Consider the following 17,784-nt stretch of genomic DNA (forward strand, 5'->3'; position numbering starts at 1 on the left):
GTTTAGAAAACACAAAATTCTCAAACCAAGAAGGTAAGAAATGATAAACTTTATTTTATTAAAATTAAGAACTTTTGTTCATCAAAAGACATCATAATAAGAAAATAGTATTTGAATCAAGAAATAATATGCAGAATAAATGATTCCTACAAATCAGTAAGGAAAAAAATAACATCCCTCCCCATAATATTGGTCGGTTAAACAACTACAACCAGTAGGATTTAGTAAAAATGTTTTTCACACTCTTAAGAAGTTGAAAATATCAAAAAATATTTTGTGATATATCAAAATTATATTTTATTATCCAACTAGAGGCCCGGTGCATGAAATTCATGCACTGGAGGGGGGGGGGTCCCTCAGCCCGGCCAGCCCCCTCACAGTCCGGGAGTCCTCAGGGGTGGGAGGCAACTAGGCGATCAGGGGAAGGCGATGCCCCATCACACCTCTGCTGCTGCCACTGCCGGCAGCACAAGCCTTGGCTGGCCCTGGTTACTTGAGCCTCAGGCGGCCCTGGGCGGCTGGGGGCTGAGGGGACTGGGGGACTCCGGAGGCAGGCGCATGGGGTGGGCCCGGTCTTGCCACACGCCTGCTGCCCCAGCAGGGCTGAGGGGACTGGGTGCCGCCATCTTGTGGTTGTGGGCACTGCCATATTTGATGGTGGGGCAGTCAATTAGCATATTCCCTCCTTATTGGCTGTGGGCGCCACCATCTAGGCGACGGCATGAGGATCAATTAGCATATTCCCTCTTTATTAGATAGGATAAATTAAAATGTTATTGGAACATAGCCAAATCTCTTATTTAAATACTAGGGGCCCAAAGCACAAATTTGTGCACCTTGAAAGGAACTGTGGGCCGAGAGGCTGAGGTGGGCACAGGGGCGGGTCTCGGTCCATCCTCTGCGCCCCCGCCCGGCCCCTGCCATGGCTCCCGGTCCCATCTTCCTTTCTGAATCTGACAGCAACCTCGGTTACCTAGGAAGCTGTGATCTAGTGCAAAAAGCTTTGTCCTTCTGGTTCTCTTGACATGTAGTGACCTACAGAACCAGGTAGATTGTTTAAAAGTCATTTACATCAGAATCAAAGTCAAGGAATAAGGACAGGAAAACAGAAGTGGGGCAAAAAGATAAAAATGAGAAACTTTCATTAGCGGCCTTTTTTGTAAGTTGGATTTTAACCTTATAGATGCATTAAAAATAAAATTACAGAAAAAGAGAACAAAAAGAGCATGAGTGATAATGTTGGTTCCATTTCTAACTTCTTGTATGACTTTTAGTAAATGCATTTATTTGAGCTTTACTTTCCAGATAGGGCAAATAAAATGGATGTCTTCTTCAAAGCTCTAACCACTATGATTTTTAAAACAAAAGCAATAGAAGCTAACCACACCTCATTCTTATGAGTCATGTATCTTTGCTGTTTTGGAGCTCTTGTTATTTCATGCTAGCAAGTTTTAGTAAGAAAATATAAGGAATGAGGACTTTTGTTTAATATAAAAATCAGGTCATCACAGTATCTCATCAGTATTATTGGCTAAACCTATTTTTCTATTTCCTTTCTTCCTGTCACACTCCAAACTTTGACTTCCTAACCAAGTACCTCAGCCTTTTCTTATCCTACTATTATTTGATACTCTTCACTACCTTAAATATACCATCTTACCTGAATGCTCCACTGTTCAAAAATTATGTGTCCAACTACACAACAGTATCTAATTCAAGAACCTTACAGTCTTACAGCCAATAACAAAATACCCATCCTTCAACTACTAGCCATCCAGTTCAACGGACTCTTAACACTGTAACAGCTACACCAGTAAGCAATGATGAAAATAAACTTTTTTTAAAATCTCATTCATTCGATATGACTTCAGACACTCTGCCCGTGAAATCTGAAATGCATTACAAAGTTCATAGTATTTGAGGAGAGAAAGAAAAAGAAAAAGTGAAAAGGGCATTTACTACTTACCCATCCCTCCACAGCCCTGCCCCCATTCCCCTGCAACTATGTTCTAGGAGTGATTACTTATATTTACCTCATTTATAAGATACTTAATCCTCATCTATAATAATAAAAGCATAATATGCAAATTGACCAAATGACTGAACAGCACAACGACCATCCAGACGACCACGCTATGGCACCCATTGGTGCCAGGTGAGCCAAGGCAGGTGGAATGCCATTGGTCTGGGGCCCAGCTATCACCCCATGATCGCCCTGCAGGAGGAGGCCCAGGCCACCGGCCACCAGGGCGATCGATCAATCTGGGGGGCTCCATGATCGCCCCAAAGAGAGAGGGCCAGGCCACTGGCAGCACTGCGGCTGATGGGCGGGGTCTCCCTCTGTGGGGGGGATCCATTGCAGAGCCCTGACTGGATGGGCAGGGCCTACCCCTTTGGGGCAATCGACGGTAGAGCCCTGCGATCGATTGTCCCAAAGAGGGAGACCCAGGCTAACTGGCGGGGGTGGGTGGGGCCTCCCCCTGCGGGGGGCAATCCATCCCAGAGTCCCAACTGAGTGGGGCCCACCTCTTTTGAACCATAGATCTCGGGGCTCCAGGACTGTGAGAGGGTACAGGCTTTCGTGCACCAGGCCTCTAGTTTTACATATAAAGAAACAGAATTCAGGATTAGGAGTAGAGATAAGAACCCAATTATGCCTAAATCCTAAACCAAAGATATAATAAGCCACACAGCTAAAATAAGACAACTAATTTATACCCATGACTAATTAAAGAAAATTAATTCAAAAATGTACTGTTAATTAAAAGAAATAAATTCATACCTTTTTATATACAGCTGTTATATCAGAATCCAAAACAATTATATTTCTTAGCTTTGCATTTACTTCAGTTACTGAAGGCCTCATAATTATCTCAGAATCAAGCCCTACGAAAATAAAAGAATGGTTAAATGTCTTTTCTTTCATGTAATAGTTTTGGATTTATTTTTCTGAAATTTTATTACCTTCAATCTTAATTTCAGCAATGTTATGTTTCTGATCTTGAATAAAGATCTGTAAACATGATAATTCTGCTAAGATCTGCAAGGTAATATCTTCATGCCTGTATCGTCTTGAAGCTGCAATAAAGTCATATTGTAAAACATAAGGAAAAACTTATAGCTACCTCGCTACACGTAAGTAAAATATCACAACAAATAAAAGTAATGCTAGAGAAAAACCTGATTTGCAATTCAATTGAAAACAAGCAAGAAATTCCCTTATAAATTAGGAATTCTAAAAAAACAACCAAATCTAATGAAAACAAAAAGCCAAACAAAAGCAAACAGACACAACACACAAAAAGGATGCTAGATGAGGCTAACATTTGAAACTAGGATTGCTGGCTACAAAATAATAAATCTTTTGAGAGTTAATAATTACTAGGTGATACCTGTCATTATTAAACTTGCAACTTTTCCCAGCTTAAAAAGTACTCTAATTTAAAAATATACACTGATATTACTCAAAAATTATTAGCTCTATTTTATTAATTTAAAGTAATGATATAAAATGCATGAATTTAAATATAAACCAAATACTTCTATAGTATAATCTTCAACTTAAAGAATGATAGAATAAATAAAAACCACATTTTCTTCAGCAGTAATCATTTTCCTTTACTATTATTTTCTAAAATTAGCCTGGTATATAATGAATCTTTCTAGATTTTTAAGTTAGGCAATAAAATTCTGAAGACAATATTGTAAGTTAACAGAGCCAAAGATAAATTTATTAATCTACTTGGTTAAAAAAAAAAAAAAAAAAAAAAAGAAGAATTTTAAAAAAACATACCTATTTTTTTAATGACCTCTCCTTTGTCTTCTGTCTCCGCAACATGCACCGAGGCTGACTTTTCCTCCAATTGTGGAATGAAATTATTAAAATAGTTTATTGTATTCAGAAGTGCTTCCGTATGCAAATGAATATCCAAAGAGGAAAAATTCACCTAAAGAACAAAGTTAATTTTAGTACTATGTCAATATTTATTTGACTGCTCTGTTATAAGGCACTAGGCTTTGTGGTACAAAGGATACAATTTATAATATTCCATTTTTATCCTCAAGGATCTTAGAGTTTTAGCTATAAAATAAATTTCATAATATATTATTCACTTAGAAATACTGTACCTAATTAAAAAATTATTATTCACTTATACCTTAATCAGTTGTTCAACATTATTAAAGGAACTTCTCAAGTTGGGTACATTCTTTTCAGCCTACCCGAAGAGAATAAAAGAAATCTGTTAGAAATCTTTAAAAAACTTATGTAAATACAGTTACATAATGGTCCTAATAGACACGTATAAAAAACTTCCAGCTATTTATATGTATAATTACCTAAATGAACTACTGCTTCCACAGAGCAAAAGAAATTTGGCAAATGGCAAGTATTAAGTTATCAAGAGTAAAAAATTAAATATTATCAAGTATGGAGAACAATCATTGTCATCAACAACTATGTAAGGTCCTTCCTAATTCTTCCTGTATGTGAAAACAAAATTTGTGACAGAATTGTCCACTAAATATCTAAATATTCTGTGTTAATTACTCTTTCAGCATTATCTTACTATGAAGTAATTATTAAAATAATGTGGCACTTACATAAAAATAGGTCAATGAAATCATGGACTAAATCATAAGTATACCACAGTATATATAAAAACACACATGATAAAGTGGATATCATAAGTCAATAGAAAAGAGATGACACCAGGAGTCACTGACACCAGGATAATTAGGTAATTTCAGACAGATTGTAGGAAATATATGATGTGAGATGAAGTGAAAGCTTCATCTCACATCATATATCACAATAAATAGGATAAAGATTAAAGAGTTTCTTTCTTGCCAAGAGACATATGAAAACATGCTCAAAGTCACTAATCATCCGAGAGATGCAAATCAAAACAACAATGAGGTACCATCTCACACCTGTCAGAATGGCCATCATCAACAAATCAACAAACGACAAGTGCTGGAGAGGATGTGGAGAAAAAGGAACACTTGTGCACTGCTGGTGGGAATGCAGACTGGTGCAGCCACTATGGAAGGCAGTATGGAGGTTCCTCAAAAAATTGGAAATGGAACTCCCATTTGACCCTATGATCCCACTTCTAGGAATATATCCCAAGAAACCAGAAACACCAATCAGAAAGGATATATGCACCCAGATGTTCATAGCAGCACAATTCACCATAGCTAAGATCTGGAAACAGCCTAAGTGCCCATCAGTAGATGAATGGATTAGAAAACCGTGGTACATCTACACGATGGAATACTATGCTGCTGTAAAAAAGAAGGAACTCCTACCATTTGCAACATCATGAATGGAACTGGAGAGCATTATGCTAAGTGAAACAAGCCAGTCAATGAAGGAAAAATACCACATGATCTCACTCATTCATGGATAATAAAGACCATTACAAACTTTTGAACAATAATAGATACAGAGGCAGAGCTGCCTCAAACTGATTGTCAAACTGCAGTGGGAAGGCCAGAGAGAGTTGGGGGGCAGGAGGGAGGGGAGTAAGAGATCAACCGAAGGACTTGTATGCATGCATATAAGCATAACTAATGGACATAAGACACTGGGGGGTAAGGGAGGGTAGGGGTTTGTCAAGGGCGGGGGGGAAAAAAGGACACTTATGTAATACCCTTTGTAATACTTTAAGCGAAAAAAATAAAAAATAAAAAATAAAAAGAGTTTCTTTCTTTTTGATACCCTGATGGGGGAAAAAACTGCAGGTTATTTCTACTTAGACGAAGACTTCTCATTTGCTATATGAAGTGTTCTATTTAATAGAGCACAAAACAAAAACTCAAAGTTTTAAGCATTATAGAGATTCCAATAGAATCATGATTAAACTGAGTATCACTAAACTTACAAAATTTGATTTAACATTTCAGCTGCACATTTACCACAGCAAGCAGATATAAATGGTACTGCTTACCTTCACATACTCCAGTGTTAACAGATCCTCCATTGTGTTATCTAGTGTTGTAATCAAATAAACTGGCTTTTCGTTTACATCTAAAAATAATTTTTAAAATTATTCTTTCATAGTAAAACTAAGTGAGAATAAATGCAAGCAATGCTATTAAACATAAAATTGGAAAAGAAGAATTTCCTATATCAGTTCAGAGCTTTGGATTCTATCTTACCCAGGTCAGGTCTATTGTCCTTTATTTTAAACTTTAAAAATGTAATTCTCCTCACAATTTCTTTCCCTTCTCTTATGCAAAATGCTAAAAACTCTATCCTGCCAAACCTAGTTAGAAAGTAAGGCTTAAAAAAAAAAGTAGCAATCAATTAAAAAAGCATAATGGCTAATATGAACAATGAAAAAGATATGAAGAGAATTCTGGTCCTAAGCTACTGAAATAGCTTCAAAAAAAATTTATCAGACTCCCGGAAAACCTAATTGTTGAGAAGAAATCAACTAGGGTGTTATGAAAAACTAAGTTTTCCTGTATATTAATATAGATTAAAATAAACCCTATACCATATAATCAGATATTACTAGTTGTATTATTGCTTCTATTCAAAATCTATTAAATGGGAACCTGCTAGAAAAGAGTATTATATATAAACCCCATAAAATTATCATCACCAAATTACTTATGCTGTAAGAAATTAACATCTAGATTCTGGAAGGAAGGATTAAAACAATCATACTACTCTTGAGGAAAAAATGCAACATATTCCACAGAATCCTCCAAATTTAAATAGATTAAATTGGCAAACCTTTAGCTAGATTCACCAAGAAGAAAAGAGAGAACTCAAATAAATAAAATAAAAGAGACATTATAAGAGATAGCTCATAAATACAAAGGATCATGAGACTTCGTATTCATGAAAAATTATACACCACCAAAGTGTACACCTAGAAGAAATGGATACATTCCCAGAAATATACAATCTTCCAAATCTAAATCATCAAGAAACAGAAAATAGCCCGACTGGTGTTGCTCAGTGGTTGAACGGCAACCTATGAACAGGAGGTCATGGTTTGGGGCAGCCAGGGGAAGAAAGGGAGTACAGGGGGCAGGGCAGCCAGGGGAAGAAAGGGAGTACCCCGGCCAGCTCCCACCAGCCACTAGGGACCCTACCAGGCACAAATTTCATGCACTGGGCCTCTAGTGATGTTATAAATATCCAAATGGCCCTTTGCAGATAAAGGGTTCCCTACCCTTGCGCTAGAGGCTCCAAAAAAGGAATTACTTTTGACACCTTGATTTAAGCTTGTTGAGACTTATGTGGGGCTTCTGATATAAAGATATTTAAGATAATAAATTTGTATTGTTTTAAGACACTGAGTTTGTGGTAATATGTTATAGTATCAACTAGACGCCCAGTGCACAGGGATCAGGCCTAAGCCGGCACTCAGACTCCCTCTCACAGTCCAGGACTCTCGCAGTCTGGGACTCCTCGCTCCTTACTGCCCGCCTGCAGCAGAGGTGAGAGAGGCTCCCACCACCACCACTGCACTTGCCAGCCGTGAGCCCGGCTTCTGGCTGAGCAGCGCTCCCACATGGAGTGCCGCTCAGCCAGAAGCCAGGCTTGCTGCTCCTTAGCACAGCTGTGGAGGCGGGAGAGGCTCCTGTCACCACCATTGTGCTCACCATGAGTCCGGCTTCTGGTTGAGTGGCGCTCCCCCTGCAGAAGCGCACTGACCACTAGGGATGAGTTCCTACATTGAGTGTCTGCCCCCTGGTGGTCAGTGCACATCATAGTGACCGGTCATTCTGCTGTTCAGTCGATTTGCATATTAGTGTTTTATTATATAGGATAGGAAACAAATTCAGTGTTGAAGGCTTAAGTTAAATAGATTTAAAATTTAACCATGACTGCCCTAACTGGTTTGGCTCGGTGGATAGAGCATTGGCCTGCGGACTGAAGGGTCCAAGGTATGATTCCAGTCAAGGGCATGTACCTTGGATGTGGGCACATCTCCAGTAGGGGGTGTGCAGGAGGCAGCTGATCGATGTTTCTCTCTCATCGATGTTTCTGACTCTCTAGCCCTCTCCCTTCCTCTCTGTAAAAGGTCAATAAAAAATATATTTTAAATAAATAAATAAATAAAATTTAACCATGACTATTTTATTGACCATAATAATAAAAAATTATCTTCTTTTTCTATCTGGTCTACCTAGATTCCCAAGTGTAAGATAGAAGATTATATATTTACTAGTAGCGTGGTGCATGAAATTCATGCACATCAAAAGGTATTTACTTAGCAGAAATATTTTAATATTGCTATTTGCCCTTTCTCTATAATAGAAGTGAGAGATGAAAGGAAATTAGTAAAATGTATATGAAAATAATATATAAATTTATTAATAAACAGTAACAAAAGGATATAACAGCAACAGAGGCATGATATAAAAATGACAAAAATATGATATGAAAACAACAAAAACATGATATAAAAACAACAGTGATGCAAACAATGACTGATAAAGTGATTCAACTTATTCTGTACCTCCTTGTACACCACATTAAGAGTGAAAACACTTTCAGAGTGCTTGACGAATTTCCCTTGTGATGAAGTAATTAGAACTTTAACTGTAACGTCACATGCTCTTCAAACTCAAGAGAAAGCAACATATAACTGACCATGTGCGAAAACGGGTTCAGGTAGGAATATTCCTACTCTGTCTAGAGTTTGTCCTTGTGATTTATTAATAATCATCGCAAATGCCAACATCACGGGAAACTGCCGTCGAATTAATTTAAATGGGAGGCCAGTGTGAGATGGGGACAAATCAATTCTTGGAATCAGAACAACCTCTCCCCTGCAGATCCTGTTAATACTTCAGCTTCGATAATGTTAGGTCGTAATCTTTTGATAATAAATCTGGTACCATTACAAAGACCCCATTTACTATTGAGATTTCTCAATAGCATGATGATTGCACCACTTTCAATTTTAACTTATGACACAGCATTCCCAAAGGAGTAATACTATTTAGAAATTCGATGGCAAAATTTTCCTTTTCAGCATCATCTGTTGAATCAATGGAATCATCACTCAAATATGTGTGAAAATTTCCATTGAGTATATCCAAAATGTCTTCATTTAATTTTTGAACGTGCTCATTTTTTTGGACAATGAATTGCATGTTTAGATATATTTTTAATATTATCTATAGATATACTATTTCCAAAGGTAGCTTCAATAATAGATCCATTACAAATCATTTCACAGGGGATTTCAATAATAACCATTCCTAAATGAAAACTGCTATCAACTTTGCCATCTCCAAGTTTTACTAACTATTCACTATAAGCAGAGTCCTCTGATCTCATATTTGTTGTAAGAGACAACTATCTGAAACATCCCCAAACATTACAGTACTTTAAACTCGTTTGTACTATGGCCGATCCCATAGCATGTGGTACAATACTGAGACATTGTCGAAAATCCCCTCCAAGAAGAACTTTCCCACCAAATACAACATTCAAATTCATAATTTCTCTTAGTAATCTGTCTATGGCATTTATAGCATGACTGGATGCCATGATGCATTCATCAATAATGAGAAGTTGGGCCTTTTTAATAGTTTTAGCAACTTCACTGTTTGTATCGAGTCTAGAAATTGAAGTTTCATTTAATGGAATTGATCATTTATATTGGGAATGAAAGGTTCTTCCACCGAGAAGTAAATTTGCAGCAATTCCTGTAGATGCTGTGGGTAAAACAGTACCACCACAACCTCTAATGTAACGTATTAAAACTTTATTACGCTACAGTGTTTTGGACAGGTTCAAACCTTGGGCTGATGAAAGAGCACAGTACTCTCATTGCCACATGCAAGACCCAGCTTAGAGGGCAGGGCCCTCCCAGCACAATTATAGCCAACAGCTATAGTTGTAAGCTTGAACTTATAGTCCAAACACATGGCCCCACGTGCCTGAGTGATGTAGGCTTGATAGAGTTCAGGTGCATGTAGTTGAGTAGGATTGAAACCCAGGAGAATGTTGTAAACATCTTGGTCATGCCCTTACTTTGCCTCGTGGCATCTACTATAAAATAAAGATATGGCTGTGGGTGTGGTCACTGTCTCTCAGAGAAGCACGTCCCACCGAGACCCAGCTTTCATTCTCTTGTCTGTCTTTTCTAAGCCTTTCAGCCGCCCCCATTCAGGCTCACTCTTGGCCGTGCTTTATAAAGATATGCCTCCAAGCTCCGAGGGCGGGTTCCTGCCTCAAACCTCACCCTTACCGAAACAGCTCGGGGGAGGGTACAGCCGTTTCCAAAACAACCCCTGCAGGACTGACCTCCTTCCAGTTGGTCGCTCCTCAGGTCGTGATGTTACAACCAGGGTTTTTATATAAGTAGATATATATTAATTCATAATATAATATTTTTTTGAGTATATTTTTAGCAAATATACTTATTTAATGCCTAGAGTATTAAAAACTCCACAGTAGGTAGTCAAATAGTAAAATTACTTATTTTAAAACAGAGATTCTTACCCAAGTATTCTGGGCATTTTAAGCAGAATTCTTTCAAAAAGGCATTGGCTTTCAAATCAAATGTTCGAAGTTCTACTTCCGTGCCCAATCCTAAGACAACAATTTCTACCACAGGTAGTTCACAATCTTCAACAAGGTGATAAAATTGAATCGATACCTGGAGAAGAAAAAAGAAACGATCATTATTTAAATCAAACAACTGCTTATGTAGATGATGGTTACATATGGATTTATGAGGTATACATATGACATAAACATGTATTTAAAATTTAGGAAAGATTTTATAAGCACACAAACATACAATATACACACACAAAAAAGGAAAGAAGGACAACAGAATAACATCTGGATTCAGCTTAAAAGAATGAAAGCAACAGTACCTATTAGTAATAACACTATATAAATAAGTTGTGAATAGAAATAAGAAACAAATATTAATTTTACAATGGTACATACCTCTGGCACTTCAAATCTTATTTTATACTGAATTATATTTTTTGAACAATCCAGCTCTGGAATCTTACTTTGTTGATAACTTTTAATGCTACCTGTTGACTGAAAATATTCTTCCACGGGACTACATGGTGCATCATAAAATTCCTCCTCTGACTCTAAATATCAGAGAACATTGTTTAAGTCAATAACCAATGCTTTACTTAATAACGCATTTATAATTTTTCTAAAGTAAATATGAACACTAACACACTAGGGTCTTTTTTTTATTAATATAAAGATAAAAAAGAAATCTTAAAAATACAGAGATTATATCTGAACAAATAACACTCTTGATGACAAGAAAGTATTGAAAATTATAAAATGCAATGTTTACCTTAATGAACATCACCTTTTAAAATCATTGGTCTATCTAAAACTGGTTAAATTTTATAGCAAATGACAATGTGAATAATTACCACATTATGAATATGCAGAGGAACACACTAACATACTCATTCTACCTGGAGATCAAAAAAGGACTTAGTTACAAACTCTGCAATATTAAAAGCAGAAGGTAGGTTTGGAAGTTTGAATGAATAAACTGAGATGGAATACTACGTCATACACACACACACACACACACACACACACACACACACACACACTAGAGGCCCAGTACACAAGCCGGCAGGTGGACATCCCCCAAGGGGTCCTTAGCTCTGCTTAGGAGGCGGGAGAAGCTTCCGCCACCGCCACTGTGCTGGTCAGCCGTGAGCCAGGCTCAAGGCTTCTGGCTGAGCAGTGCTCCTCCTGTGGGAGCACACTGACCACCAGGTAGCAGCTTCTGTGTTGAGCGTCTGCCCTCTGGTGGTCAGTGCACATCATAGCGACTGGTCGTACTGCCATTCAGTCGATTTGCATATTAGGGTTTTATTATATTATAAAAATTTGTGCACTGAGGGGGGTAGGGGTACCTCAACCCGGCCTGTGCCCTCTCGTAGTCTGGGAGCCCTCGGGGGATGTCCACCTGCTGGCTTAGTCCCACTCCCCAGGGGATCAGGCCTAAGCTGGCAGTCAGACATCCCTCTGGCAACCCGGGAGCCCTCAGGGGATGTCCCCTTGCCAGCGGGGAGCAGGCCTAAACTGCAGTTAGACATCCTTAGTGCTATTGAGGCGGAAGAGGCTCCTGCAACCACCGCTGTGCTGGGAGCCTTCAGCCTAGCTTGTGGCTGAGCAGAGCTCCCCCTGTGGGAGCACACTGACCACCAGGGGGCAACTCCTGCATTGAGCGTCTGCCCCCTGGTGGGGTCAGTGTGTGTCATAGTAACCAGTCATTCCCAGTTGTTCTGCTGTCAGGGTCAATTTGCATATGATCCTTTTATTATATAGGATAGAGGCCTGGTGCATGGGTGGGGGCCAGCTGGTTTGCCCTGAAGGGTGTTCCGGATCAGAGTGGGGGTCCCGCTGGGGTGCCTGGCCAGTCTGAGTGAGGCTGGCCACACCCAGGCTGGCCAAGCCCCCCAGCAGGGACCCTCACCCCATGGGGTGTGGCCAGCCTGGGTGAGAGGCTGATGGCTGTTTTCAGGCTGGCCAAGCCCCCCAGCAACCCAAGCTCCCAGCCTCTCCTTTTTTTTTTTTTTCTTTTCTGGGATTTATTTATCTTCTATAATTGAAACTTTGTAGCCTTGAGCGGAACCCAGGTCCAGCCAGGGCAGGCAGGAAGCTTGGCTTCCTCCATTGCCAGGGGGCAACCCAAGCCTCCTGCTTGCTCCAGGTCTGTGGCCACCGCCATCTTAGTTGGGTTAATTTGCATACTCCCTCCTGATTGGCTGGTGGGCATGGCTTTTGGGTATGGCTTGAGTGTAGCAGAGGGATGGTTAATTTGCATGTTTCTCTTTTAAAAGGCGAAAGATTTATACGATCTGAAGAGAAACCAGAGTATTGTTTCTCTTTTATTATATAGGATATAACACACACACACACACACACACACATACATATATATATGATTATAAATTTTTAGAATTTGTTATTGAAAAAGAACTCAAAAACTAGTAAAACCATTAAAAGAAAGTTTAAAGGAAGCTAAAACCAGCTAAAGTATATCCCTAATAACCTACGACTGAATTTAGAGTAGATAATCTCACAAACATCCTCTCCCCTCCCTACCCTTCCCTCCTTGTCACCACACACAAAGGAAAACATGCTCTAGAAACCTGAGAATCAATATAGCAATTTCTGTTATTTAACACTTAGCAATTTCAAAAGTCTTAAAAACTGAAAAATACATTTATTTTTATTTCCAATGTAGCCAAGAAAAAGCAGTTTTTTTATGTCAAAATATTTAGCACTTTTCATGTGTAAGTATATATTAAGACTTGATTTTATTCCTTTAATAAAAAAGGAAAATACAACATCTAAAAACTTACAATAACAAAATTCTCCACATAATTAAGTAACACATTATGAATTAGACATCTACAAAGTTTCATGGGATCTCTTAGCTCACAGCAGAATTAAGATAATTTAATTACCAGTGGTCCTTGCAATTGAGGTCAACTTTTATGTACCAAAATTCCCACTGGAAGAGTAACTTTAAGGAACATCCAAATTATACTGTTTTAAAGAAATTTTAGTAAAATTTCTGGAAAACATACAAATGCCTGCTATTCCTTGAAATTTTTATATGGTTTCAAAATAAAAATTATTCCCGTAAAGATATTTATAATAAGGAAAATTTCCTAAAGCGGTTTTCATTTTACCATATTCAACACCTGCAAATTCCAAGAGAGGAATCACTTTCTGTGAAATCTGTGGTGCTCCCAAAGAAGTGGACCTTTGCATCTGAAAGAAAAGGAATTCATTGTTTATTAGCACAAAGATTTTTTATTCAGAGTTCTAAGACAATTGTGATGCTCCCGCAAAAAGAAACTGAGAAATCCAGTCTGAATTAGACAATTAAATTATAAAATGTATATTTAAAGAAGTGTTTTTACAATATCAGAACTAAATATAAACTGCAGAACTATTTTAATTTTTTTTGTTCAGAGGCTTTGAGTAGAAAGAGATCTTAGATATATCTAAACTTAACATCTTACAAAATAAGGAAGCCACCTTCATGACATCCATGAGAAACAAACAAAAATCTCAATATTTAAAGCCTCACTAGTTGAGGAGTTGCAGTTGTAACTTTTAAAAGGTATTTCAGTAAATATCTTTACTGTTCTCTGAAATATAGCATACAAAAACATGTAATACAGCTTAAAAATCATAATAAAAGACACTCCTGAATCTTCCTACCCAGGCCAAGAAACAAAACAATACCATACCTCACCTAGGAGCACTTGATGTGCTCCTCCTTGATCACATTCCCTACCACTGATCATGATCTTGCTTTTATTTAGCTTATGTGTTTTTTAACCTATGAATGATTTTCTAAATATTACCTCTGCATCTTTCTATACTGCAGAAGAAGAAAATATTGCACATATTTTCCTATGCATTACTCTACAAAATAATCTCTAATTTTATCTATATTGAATTCCTCATTCTTATTGCTATACTATATCCCATTGATGAATACACCACTAATTCTTTGTCCAGATTACACTACCATCAGCAGCAGATTAAAATTTATATGGCTCCATAACCTCACAAATGCTTAACATTTTCAAACATTTTAAATACTGCCAATGTCACTGCCAATTTCATCCTAGTTTTAATGACAATTTCACAATAGTTACACATCATAATATAGGTTCATGGGTTATTTGTGTTTGTCCTTCTCTGAATCCTTTTCATTTTGGGAAAAAATTTTTATTAAAATGTAAACTACTACATAGGAGTAAGTAACTCTAAGTATAAAATTCAATAAATTTTCAAGAAGTAAACACACTCATGCACCCAAAATCCAGATCCAGAACATTACCAGCAACTCAGAAGCTCCCTCATGCTCTCCAGAATCATTACACATACTTCCAAAAGGTAATGACTATGATGCCCTAATTTTAATTTTTAACGCAATAAAATTTTTGACAACTAAAGTCATAAAAGAATTGTTTTATTTTGCATTTTCCTGATGAGTAACAAAGGCACACCTAGTCATGTGTCTGTCTGCTCATTTCTTATTTGGCTGTTGGCTTCCTTATACATGTTGAATAAGTCTTTTAAGTTATGTGTTACAAACATTTTTTCCCAATTGATCAGTTTGCCTTTTTCATTTTTAAGTTTCTTTCAAAAATCAGAAAATTTTAATTTTATGAACTGTAATTTTTTTCTTCTTCCATATTTGCATTTTTTAAAACCCAAGATATCTTTACTTACCACAAGGACTCAAAGATTTTTCTCTTACATTTTTTTGTTAAAGAAACTTTATACCCTTCGCCATTTACATTTAGGTCTATGTTCTATTTTAAGTTAAATTTCATTTACCATTTAAGGGTAAATGTTGGCCCTCCCCCCTCTCACCCCCCCCCCCCCCCCCCCCACACACACACACACAAAATAGTTATTTCAGAACCATTTGTTGTAAGGACTATTCTTCCCCCTATTTAACTGGACTTGACTTTGTAAGAAAACAAATATATATTAACCATATATTGCTCTGTAAATTTATTTCTGGACTCTATTTTACCTTATTTACTTATATGTCTACTAGAGGCCCAGTGCACAAAATTCCTGCATGGTTGGGGTCCCTAGGCCTGACTGGCATTTAGGGCCATTCAAGTTCCCTGCCTCCCCGCCTCCTCCTTCCCTCACTGCCCACACACCACCACTGCGCGGTTCCCCGCCTCCCCCCTCCTCCTTCCCTCGCCACCCGCATCTGCCGCCACCCACTCCCGGTTCCCCATCCCAGCCTGGGGCCCGGCCCTGATAGGGTGATCAGGACCTGCCAGCCGAGGGGAGGGACTGGGAGATTGGCTGGCTGGCCTCGATCAGGTGATTAGGGCCTGCTGGCCAGGGTAGAGACCAGGAGGTTAACCGCCAGGCCCCATCAGCTATTGGGGCCTGTGGGCTGGGGGGCAGCTCCTGCGTTGAGAGTCTGCCTCCTGGTGGTAAGTACGCATCACAGTGGCCGGTCGTTCCGGTCATTCTGTCCTAATGGTCACCTAGGCTTTCATACAGATAGACAGACTCTTATGCCACTACAGCACTTTCTTGAATAACGTAGCTATAAAATAAACCTTAACATCAAGTATTAGATATTCTCCAACATTATTTTTATTCAAAATTGTTTTGGCTAATATGCATCTTTTGCATTACCACATGTACTTTATAGATGCTTGGTAGTTTCCAGAAGAAAAGTCTTTTGGTATTTTCATTATAAGAAACCTATGAAGTTTGGTGAAAACTGTCATATTAATCAAGTCAATCTTCCAACCTTGCTTGATTATGTGTATCATTCCATCTATTTAGGTATTATTTAATTTTTTTTTTTCAGAAATGTCTTATAGTTGTAAGTATATAAGATTTGTAGTTTGTTAATTTTTTCCTATGTATTTTAACTTCTTTTAATGCTATTATAAGTGGAATTTTTTCTTATTTTCATTTTTAGAAACAACTATTTACATTGATAATGTATGCTGAAACCTGCTTACTTTTCTAGCAGTATTTTTCCACATTCCTTAGAACTTTGTGCATAAAAGATCATATAATCTGCAAATAAAAATAGCTTTTATTTTCTGTTTCCATCCTGTCTTTATTCTTCTTGACTACTGCAGAGGCTAAAACCTTCAGTATATAAGTCTAAATCAGGGGTGGGCAAACTTTTTGACTTGAGGGCCACAATGGGTTCTTAAACTGGACCGGAGGGCCGGAACAAAAGCATGGATGGAGTGTTTGTGTGAACTAATATAAATTCAAACTAAACATCATTACATAAAAGGGTACGGTCTTTTTTTTTTTTTTTTTTTTTAGTTTTATTCATTTCAAACGGGCTGGATCCGGCCCGCGGGCTGTAGTTTGCCCACGGCTGGTCTAAATAGAAGTGGTGAGAAAAGATATTCTTGCACTATTCTTGATCTTATGAAAAGATGATATGGAAAGCATTTAGTGTTTTTCAAATTAAGAATGATATCAGGTATAGGTTTTTATCCAAGATGTTCTTTACCAAGTAGTGGATGCTACTTTTCCCCCTCAGTTTGTTAACAGTCTTTAGCATGAATGATTGTTGGATTCTGTCAATACTTTTTCTTCTTCTACTGAGATGATCAGATATTTTTTCTCCTTTACTCTATGAATGTGGTTAATAACAGAGACTGGTGAACCATATTTGCTTTCTTAGAATAAATGTGTTTGGTTATAGTATGATATACTTTTTACATATCAAAATATTTGGTTGTACTATTTGTTAATGATTTTTACATCTGTGTTAATGAACACATTAGTCTATAGTTTTCTTTTCTCATAATTCCTCTGTCAGGTTACAATAGAATAATGCATGCAAAGAAATAAGAAAGTATGACCCATGCACAGTAAAAAAAAAAAAAAAAAAAAAAAAGGCAGAAAACAGTGTAAGAGAAATTACAGGTATTGGACTTAACTGCAAAAATTTTAAACTGTCTTAAATACTCTCAGATAGAAAGAACTGTGAAGAACTAAAGAAAAATAAAATAGTGAGGTCACAATAAGTAGAAAATATCAATAAGAAGATAGGAATTATAAAAAGAAATGAAACAAAAATTCTAGATGTGAAAAGTACAATAACTAAAAAAATGCATTCGAGAATTTCAATAAGATATTTGAGCTAGCAGAAGAAAGAATCAGAAAATTAAGATAGGTCAATCAAAATTGACAAGAAGGAATAAAGAAAAGTGAACAAAGCCTATGAGACCTGTGGGACACCATGGAGTAAATATATGCAATATGAA

At 37.5% G+C, this 17,784-nt stretch overlaps 1 protein-coding gene across 3 annotated transcripts in view; it reads right to left on the minus strand.

The window, feature by feature from the left end:
• VPS13A (vacuolar protein sorting 13 homolog A) overlaps window positions 1–17,784 on the minus strand; it is a 187,140-nt gene that overhangs the window by 99,248 nt on the left and 70,108 nt on the right. For all 3 annotated transcript variants that reach the window (XM_070431462.1, XM_070431464.1, XM_070431465.1), the window contains exons 24-31: window positions 13,678–13,759; window positions 10,937–11,091; window positions 10,481–10,637; window positions 5,952–6,031; window positions 4,158–4,217; window positions 3,794–3,947; window positions 2,965–3,078; window positions 2,783–2,886 (exon numbers count right to left, since the gene is read on the minus strand). In XM_070431462.1, the coding sequence (XP_070287563.1) occupies window positions 2,783–2,886; window positions 2,965–3,078; window positions 3,794–3,947; window positions 4,158–4,217; window positions 5,952–6,031; window positions 10,481–10,637; window positions 10,937–11,091; window positions 13,678–13,759 (906 nt within the window). The remainder of the gene's footprint in view (window positions 1–2,782; window positions 2,887–2,964; window positions 3,079–3,793; window positions 3,948–4,157; window positions 4,218–5,951; window positions 6,032–10,480; window positions 10,638–10,936; window positions 11,092–13,677; window positions 13,760–17,784) is intronic.

Source organism: Myotis yumanensis, unplaced genomic scaffold (genome assembly GCF_028538775.1).
Source record: "Myotis yumanensis isolate MYYU_CA2020_CCGP unplaced genomic scaffold, mMyoYum1.0.hap1 SCAF_12, whole genome shotgun sequence".
Taxonomy (NCBI): domain Eukaryota; kingdom Metazoa; phylum Chordata; class Mammalia; order Chiroptera; family Vespertilionidae; genus Myotis; species Myotis yumanensis.